The sequence below is a fragment of the Vicugna pacos genome, chromosome 13 (genome assembly GCF_048564905.1).
Source record: "Vicugna pacos chromosome 13, VicPac4, whole genome shotgun sequence".
Lineage (NCBI taxonomy): Eukaryota > Metazoa > Chordata > Mammalia > Artiodactyla > Camelidae > Vicugna > Vicugna pacos.
The window spans coordinates 49,377,267-49,386,359 of NC_132999.1; the positions used below are offsets into that span (position 1 = coordinate 49,377,267).

At 54.5% G+C, this 9,093-nt stretch overlaps 1 protein-coding gene across 2 annotated transcripts; it reads right to left on the reverse strand.

The window, feature by feature from the left end:
• Window positions 1-695: 695 nt before the first annotated feature.
• Window positions 696-3,815, reverse strand: FAM110D (family with sequence similarity 110 member D). Of its 2 annotated transcripts, none has more exons than XM_031683861.2 (2): window positions 3,721-3,801; window positions 696-1,931 (listed from the first exon to the last, which is right to left on the reverse strand). In XM_031683861.2, the coding sequence occupies exon 2, from the start codon at window positions 1,835-1,837 to the stop codon at window positions 1,025-1,027; it is 813 nt and encodes a 270-aa protein (XP_031539721.1). In that variant the 5' UTR covers window positions 1,838-1,931; window positions 3,721-3,801; the 3' UTR covers window positions 696-1,024. The 2 variants fall into 2 exon arrangements, with proteins under 2 accessions (XP_031539721.1, XP_031539720.1); XM_031683860.2 differs by having other exon boundaries at window positions 876-1,934; window positions 3,721-3,815.
• Window positions 3,816-9,093: the final 5,278 nt, after the last annotated feature.

Below are 9,093 nucleotides of genomic sequence, written 5' to 3' on the forward strand. Positions count from 1 at the left end.
CATAAGATGACTAGTTGGCTGAAATAAGGTTGTACTTGGGAGCTCAGAGATGAGGCCCACTAAGAAATTCAAGAGTTCCTGAGGGAGAATGCATATATGTAATCTTAGAAGGATGAGTAGAGAGAAAAGGGAAGGTAACCTAGGCAAAGGGAGGAGGATAGTGAATAAAGACTTAGAGGTGTAAATGTGTGAGGAAAACAGGGGACCTTCTGCTTCTTTGAGGGAAAGGGAAGCAGTGACAGGATGTGAGGCTGTGGGTTTTCAAAATCCTAGTTTGAAGGGTCCTTCTTAATTGTCCTCAGTTCTGGATCCTCCACATCTCAGCCCTACAATACCTAGTAATCAAAAGGGACAGCAAAACTCCAGGAGGAGGAGCCTTTTAGGGGCCGGTGAACCCCAGATTCGGAAACAGACCCCTCGCCAAAACTCCCCAAAAGCACTATTCCTGACTCCCAGCCCTAGTTTGGACCCACCTGGGGGTCGGTTGTGGTAACAGCGGCTTCATTTATTGAGCACTTCCTATGTGCTGGGAACTTTGCCAAGCACTTTATCACCATTTCAAAAATTCTTTGATCACCTACGGGTGTAGCTGCGTTTCCGAGAGGCTGAGTGCTTGCCCAGGGTTGCACAGTCATACTGGAACCCACATTCCAAAATTCACGTGCATCTCCTCTCCAATCCAACCTCCTGACTCCTTTAAATAACGTTGTGACTTTATTCAGCAGGTTCTCTGTTCTCCCACCTGTCTTCACTCGCCAGACCCGGCCTCCACAGGGGCCGAGAGGCCGCCCCCGCCCCCTCCCCCTCCGCCGTCTGTGCTGGGAAGGGCCTTCGGGATCATTTTGTCCCATCCTCCCAAGGTTCAAGAGGGGAAACCGAGATCCAGAGGGAAGGGCTTGCCCCAAATCACCCGGCGCTTCAGAGGCACGGCGTCCCTGCCGGTGCCCGGGTCCAGCCCCGCGCTCGCCCCTTGCGCTTCCCGGGATCCCAGACTCCACGAGAGCCCGCTCCCGAACAGCAGCTGTCACACCTCGGACTCGCGCGGCGGGCCGCGGGCACGCTGGCAGCCATATAGCCATTGGATGACGCGCGCGTTGCGCTCCACTACCGACACCTGGGGGCGCCCGTCCCGGGCTGAGCCCGCAGCCTCCGAGCCGCCGCCCTCTGCACCGTCCGGGCGATCTGCGCCGCCATCGCTGGATGTCCAGTCGCTGGCGTCCCCGGAGCCAGGCGGCGGTGACGTTCCGGGGTGGGGGCTGGCGTCGGCGCCCCAGGTCTGCGGAGAGAAGCGCTCGGCGCCCAACACCTCCACCAGCGCGCGCTCCAGGCCGCAGTAGTTGAAGAAGCGCTCCTTCTCCGACAGGGGCAGCGAGCATGTGGGGCACAATGCCCGCTTTCCCGCCGCCTCCGGGGCATCTTGGGGCGCGGCCCAACCTCCAGAAGCTGCGGGTCGCTCCGTTGAGCCCGGGCTGCTCGAGGTGGCGTCTCGAGGGGAGCCCAGGAAAAGGCGCCGCACCAGCCCCTGGCCCTTGGCGTTCTCTTTGTTCACCGAAACCTTGCAGTCCCGCTTCTGGCGGTAGAAGATGAGAGAGTCAGGCCTTGGCAGCCGCCTGCCGCTGCCCCGGCGGGCGGGCCTGGGCGTCCTGGGCGATGCAGGGGTTCCCAGCTCGTTGCAGGGGTGCGGGGTGAGCGGCCCGGGACCTCCACGCAGAGCTGGCTCTTGGCGTCGCGCTATCACCTGGTGCGTCTTGACATACTTGGCTTTGTCGGCCTCCAGCCTCTCCACGGCGCTGGGGGTCCGTCCCCTGGACGGGGTAGAGGGAGAGGCTAGGAGCATCTTAGCAGAGCTGGGCAGGACAGTGCTCCATAAGCAACTGGAGATAGGCAGATAGTTGAGGAGCAGAGAGAAATTGGCTGGGGCTCCCTAGGGCCTGCTGGGGGAAAAAGGAATGGTCAGGGGGAGAGTAGATGTCCCTGCCCCTCTGCTGCAGGCACTCCTGGGAATAGGATCAGCCAGCTGCCCCTCCCCCATCCAAGTCAGCTAGTGCCATACCCAGAGGGCAGAGGCTCAGGTATCCCTTCCTCCCATCCCTCAAAAACAGTGGGCAGGGGCTCCCTGGCCACCTAGAAACATATGCCCCTTTGAGGGTGCCCCAGAATGGCCACAGGGCCATGCCAAGCAGGCATCAGCAAGTAGGACACTTGGAAAAGGAAATACAGCTGTTCCCAGCCCAATTCCGGAAAGTGGCCTCAACCGGAAAAAATACCTCTTCCCAACCTAGCAACTTTGAGTCCAAGACAAGGATGCTTCCCAGCCACAGGCTGGCTCCACCCATCCCGCCCCCAAGCACAGAGGTCAGGGATATAACCACAGGGTAGGAGCCTCCAGTAACTGCAGCCAACTGCCCTGCCCAGGCCCAGCAGGGCCATCAGGAAAGGAGAGGGAGGTGGTCACCAGGTCATGTCAGCTAGCTGCCACCCACTCTGTGCCTCTGCCAAGGGAATTCCAGAATGCCCAACTGTAAACATTACCTCTGCATTTCCATTTCATAGAAGAGAAAACTGGCCCTGGGAGAGGAGGGGGCTTGTTTAGGTCTTACTGAGAGTTAGGGCTTGGGACTAGAACCCAGGTCTCTTCCTTTGTGGTCCATAACTAGTTCAGAATGAACTTGTATATCAGAACTTTCCTCTACATTTTGCTTCTATTCCTACTGCTGTAAAACCAAGCAATTTCCATTAGAGATGGGCCCCTTACTTCAGTAAGAAGTTCCTTCCACTAATTCTTCCCAATAATCTGCACTCCCAGAAATCTGCCCTCAGGGTCCCTGTCCCCTTTTCATCCTGAGACCCCGTGACCCTTCTCCTCCACCTCCCTTCTGCTGAGGAAGGGGGCCAGGAAGAGTTGTAAATCAAGAACTGACAGTTCCCTTGGTAGTAACAGAATGGGCCACCCACATGGCTCAGCACACTCCGCCCCACCCCTGCTCCCCTACTCCCCCCATCCTCCATTCAGCTGAGAGGGACACATCAGTTCTAGGGGCTGAGGGGACCTCAGGTCTGTAGGCGACAAAGGAACAGAACTTGCCAGGGATGAGGAGGAGGAGCCCTGGTGAGGAGCCCTGGGGCAGAGACTCTGCCAAACAACCCCACACACCCCAGCGCACCCTGCTCAGTCTTCACACACACACACACACACACACACACACACCCATCTAGTGTTTGGTAAGTCAGCCTCATAGGTAGTTGATGAATGGGAACCCAGGTAGCAAGGAGAGCCTGGCAGTGCCCTCTTTCCTGACTCCCAAGGACTAAACCCAGCAATAGGTCAGATTCCAAGGTCCCAGGAGGGCACTGTGCTTGTCTGACCTCATGGGTATCCTCCTATCCCCTCCTTCTCTTCCCAGCCCTGAGCAGGAGGCTATAAAAAGTTCTTAAACACAGGGACCAAAATAGTTTGCTGTCTACTGCCTCTTCCCTGCCTTCCGGGCTGCCTTGGTACCTGACCACAGACGTTCCACCCTAGCAGCCTGGCAGACATTCCTGTGCCCTCCATCCCTTTGCCTATCTTCTCCCAGTACTGGGGAGTGGTCCAAACTTTGCCCAAGCCTTCGGCTCTGGAAACAGGCTAGGGGACAGTGCTCACTGGCTTGGTGCCAGACTCCTTGCCCTTGGGTCCCTGGGTGCCCTCCCACCCCAGTCTTGGGCTCAGGATACACTCACCTCTGCCTAGGGAGGCTGAATGCCTGGGTCTCTGGGCAGGTCTTGACTGAGGGCAGGAGGGACAGCAGGGACTGGAAGGAACTTTGGTGGCAGCCAAACCTCACTCTCCACAGGAAAAGCCAAGAGAGCCTCCACCCCCCCCCAACACACACACCAGATTAACCCTTGCCTTCCTGACCTGGAGCCTGGCCTCCGTTAACTCCTTCCTGATCAAAGTCTCAGTGCTGGAGAAGGCTTTTGGATCAAGTCCAGCTCCTTTATTTTACACAGGCCCTTGCAGTTTAAGTGATTTGCACAGAGGCACAGTGAGCTTGGGGTACAGCCAGGACCTCAAACAAGGTCTCCTGATTCCCAAGCTTCCTCCAGAGGCCTGGGGTGTGGACATGCTATTCAGTGGGGTCAGCCCCCTCTGCTGGGCCTTGGCAGATCCTTTTAGTTCAGATTGGGAAAGCATAGCAGAGTTCTAGTTAACTGTTCTTTTTTTTCCCCCTCTGTAGCAGGTTCAGACCTGTCCTGGTCTGGGTGTGTGGATGGTATCAAGCTTGCTCTCCCCAGGGGTGAGGCCAGGAATCTGCAACCTAAGGGTGGGGACAGTGGTGCTGCAGATGTGCAGGGTGAGCCCCTCTCAGCATGTCTTGACATGAAGGTCACAAGAGAACCTACTGGAGGTGCCTCTGCCCAAGGTCCTCTGATGGCAAATGGGATTGGCTGGGAAGAAGATGATGAAGGAATGATTCTGGGGCCACGCCTGGGTAAAGGATATCCTTCCTTCTCTGCCCACGCTGGGGACTTCTAAGAGCTGGCACAGTTTCTTATCTGACACTCTATGTTTCAAAGAGGAGTCCCATCTCACAGTGCTGGTGTCAGGAGAACTCCTCCCCTTGTACCAGCAGGTAAACTGCACTATCCAGAGCTCAAAGATCAATGCCCCCACCCAAAGGGCATCTCCCTGCAGCTCCCTGCTCCCCCCAGTCTGGCCACTTTTCACAAATCCCTTTTCCTCCCTTCTAGCACTTTTTAATGTTTGCAAACGCATTCACACCTGTGTTCTCTGATCTTTGTTCCTCCCAAGGACCCTAAACAGAACCCAGCAGGGGTGACCACCGCACTTGATAGTTAAGGAAACAGGTTTGGAGCGGGGAGAGCTTTACCTAATTCCAATCCCAAATCCATTCTTTCCACTGCACCCTCTGCCTATCAAGTAAGGTAATAAGTCTGAAAACCAGAAAGCCAATCTCTGGGTAAGAGATTTTTATTACCTAGTTAAAGAAAGTTTTTTTTTTTCCATCCATGATGGTCCTATATTGTGTTCTTACAGCACTCTGCAAAATGCTTTCATGTACACCATCACAATTCACCCCCAGGACCATGTTTGGGAAGTATGTTTTATTATTTTCTCCATTTGACTACTGAAGAGACAGAGGTTCAGATAGGTGAAATGACTTATCTAAGCTCACACAATTAGGAATAATAGTTAGCTTTTATTGAGAGCCTAATACATGCTAGGCATTCTTCTGAGTACTTCACACCATGATTAACACATTTAATCCTGAAAACCCAATGAAATATGTATTTTCATTCTAATTTTCTAGATGAAGTTTGGGAGTGCAGGCCAGTAGCCCTGAGATCTGGGTCATGAAGGGGTTAAGCATGAGGCTGGGCAGGGCCCAGCTGGGATGCTGTCAATGGCAGGAAACCTGGCCTGTGAAGAAGGGGGAGGATGGGGCTGTTGTGTCTGACTTTTATACAACCCCCATCCCTTTGGTCTTAAAGGAGCATCCGGGTTGGGTGGAAGGGCAGCAGGGGCCTCCATCTCAGCTCTTTTCTAGGGACCTAGGACACAAAGAGGGGATTCAGAGTGCAACACAGGTGCTGCCTGGGGTAGCCCCTGGTCTGATGAGGGTGACTAGAAGTGACCTCACCTCTCGTCAGGAGCATCAGAGTGGGGAGACACAGCCCTAGCCCTGGGGCCCCCAGTCAGAGCAGGGAGACACAACCTCGCCCTCAGGAGCTCCCAGACTGAGGGGTGGCAGTACCCTATCCCAGGATGTCAATAGACACAGACCCCTACCATACTGGAGAGCAGGGTCATGAGGGCGAGGTCAGACTGGGTTGGCTTTTCGGGTGAGAGATCCCTGAAGGAGTAAGCCCTGAAAGAGGACGGCATGAGGCCAGGGAGACTGTGTGGTGGAGCTCTAGCTGCCTGCCTGCCTGCCTGCCTCTTGGCCACACTTGCCTTGAACCAGATCATCTGTCTTTCTGGTCATGGGTCCCCAGGGAGATCCTTAAAGTGGCTCCTTCCGGCCCTAGAGCCAGGACCTCGGTTGAGAGGGGAGGCCAAATCTGATGGATGTTTCCTTCCTATTTCCAGCTCATTCCCAGATCACCTTGAGGATTAGGATTGACGGGAATGGGCCTGAGTCAGAACTGGCTCCTTCCAGGAGGGGGTGATGTATGGGGTGCAGCTCTGGTCAGTGTCAGAACAATGAGACAGGTCAGGGAGACCCTTCAGATCCAGTCTCAGACCCCAGATCCACATCATCACAGAGGAGAAATGTGTATTACCCCCCTTACCAGACAGCTACAGGTCCCTTGCCACAGCCAACCACACCTCGGTGCCTTTGATTCTAACCCTGGTCTGCCACTTGTGGGCTGTGTGGCTTTGAGCTGGAACTACACATCTCTGAGTTTCCTCCTGTGTAAGATGGGAATAAGACCAGCTCTTGTGTGGCACAGAGAAGTGGCTCAGGTGCTGGTAACCATCAGAGGAGTCTGCCTCTTAGATCTTCACCACCTTCCTGACACCGTGGGCCTAAGTCTTTTTTTTTTCTAATCCAGCAGTCTCATGCTCATCTGCTGTCAACAAATCATTCTGAACACTGCTCCATGCTGTGGGGTCAACAGATGGGTCAGACCCGGCTTCTACTGGCAGGGAGCTTGGCCTGCTGCAGGGGTGGGGGTGTCGGGGGACACAGAGGTGTGAAGGACTGATCACAGCTCAAGTGAGAGCAGTGCTGCTGCAACAGAGACGAACAAAGCAGGGGACATGGGGGCATCTGTTCTGCCTCAGGGAGGGTGGGAAGCTTTCAAGGAGGAGAGAGTATCCAAGCTGAGTCTGAAGAGGATTTCTGATGAGGGTGCGATGGGAGGGAGGGCGTAGGGAGGCTGGAGAGGGGAGTTGGGGGAGGGTTGGTGAGAGCAAGAGGCCAGGAGGACAGCAGGAGCCAGGGTCTCAGTGAGGGCAAGAGGCCAGGGAAGGGGCGCCAGGGAGAGAGAGAGAGGCACTCAGGAGGGCTAAGAGAGAAGATGGGGTGCAGGGGTTCCATCAAATCGGAGAAGGGGACGTGGGTTCGGTGAGAGGAGGAGAGTTCAGAGAGGGGGAGGGGTGAGCCCCAGCACCACAGGAAGAGCCCCCCTCCGCTGGCCACGTGTGAGCCCCACGGAGATTAGAGCCGCTCTCCCCTAATTCAGGGCCTTCCGTTTCGGAAAGAATCTCGGCCACAACAATAGCCTGGCTCCCGCCACTCTCCCTGGCAGGGGTGTGGCTTCTGGGCAGAGCCGGCAGGCGCACCCACTGCCCGGTACTTGCGGTGGGGTAGGGAAGGGGCTGCGGGGGTGGGAAGGAAAGTATCATTGAACATCTTTTCCTGGAGCACCTACGTGTTGCCAAGGAACAATAGGAACAAAATAGATAGGATTCTGCTTCCAGGAGCTTACGACCTAGCGTTAGAACAACAAAACCAAATACATTTATTGAGTGCTTACTCTGTGCTAGGCACTATGCTAAGTGCTTTACACTCAGTACCTTGCTTACTCCTGCAAAACTTTCTGTGAAGTGGGTGAGGAAACTGGCAGGGAGAGGCAGCCACTCACCCAGGGTCACACAGCTTGCAGTTGGCAGAGCTGGGACTCCAGCTGGCTCTTAGCCATGGAGCAGCACTGCCTGCCTCCATTCTGCCGCTCGTGTGGGGCTCAGGCAGGCTGCTCTCACTACCCACTGGCCTTCCTGCCTTGCTTCTCTGTTGGCTCGGCTGGACTTCAAGTCTTCTGGACCCAAGCAAGGACTGGAAGGAGGGCAGCCCCCACTATATTCTGCTCCAGGCCTCATCACCTACACCTCCGTCACCACGACTCCAAAAGCACCTTCAGGAGGTCCTTCAGCCGTCATATGCTACTATGGCAAATACTACACACTGGAACACAAAGTGAAGCAAGAAAATGGACACTTAGCACTTGCTGGGAAACTCCCTCGTGGATGAATCCACAACATTCATGCTCTCCAAGAGGAAGGACTTGACACGTTAATTAATTTGTATTTTTCTCTGACCTAAGTGCTTTCACCAGTCTTTCCCATACTCCAGACAGTGGCTGTCTGCAATGTCAGCAGCAATGCACATCTTCTGGCATTAGGATGACAACCTCTTTTGTTTCGAGGACATGGTGAGAGATGTGAAGAAGTGTTTGTTTCTTTGGGACTGACTGGTGTTAGGTCTCAGCAGACATTGAGGATTATGGCTTACACTGTGCAGTCTTGAGCACTGGGTCCCGAGTGACAGATGCCCAGGTGGTCCTTACTAAATGACTTTTTGGATGCTTTTGATATCAGGGGCCCTTTAATGGGCAGGAGTCCCTCTAGCCACTTGTAAGGGGAGCACTGAGCTGTGGTCATGGAGATGTTGTGTCACACTGAACATACCCAACCGTGAGGACTTACCCTTTTATATGTGAGGAGGGCATTTTCTAGAGAAGGTGAAGGTTGAGGGCTGTGCAGACACCCCAGGAGGTGGGCATTCTAAGCACCATCTCTTATATCACCATAGCATTACAACTAACATCTTAACATTACCACTAGGCTATGTCATCATCATCAGTGTCTCCATCGTTCCTAGAACTGGGCATGCCTGCAGTTTTTACTGTTCAGCAATTACTGTCTTTCTTCTGGCACTCTTACCCTGATCTTGGCCACCTTTCTGCCACTCTCAGCCCCTGTGCTCCCACAGTAGGGGAACATGACTCAGTGGGGCACTTGACCTAGGCCTGGGTCAAAAGCCTATCGCATTTCTCTGGCTACAGTACTTTATTTAAAGACGGATGTGTAACTCCGTTACAGCCTATGGGACTGTTGTTGCAATGGCTGAGACAAAGCTTCTCTCTCTGCCCTGCTGTGCAAGAACCTGGGAAGACAGAGCCTTGAGAGGACAGCCTGCCCCAGGACAGAGCTGGCAGAGAGCGGAGACAGTGAAGACCAACCTTGATGAGCAGAGCCTCTGTATGTCATCCTGTCTGAAGCAAACCTACACATGGTCTTTACACTTGGGTGAGCCAGCCCATTTCGTTTTGGCTTCACCCTCTTGGGTTGATTTTTCAGTCTCT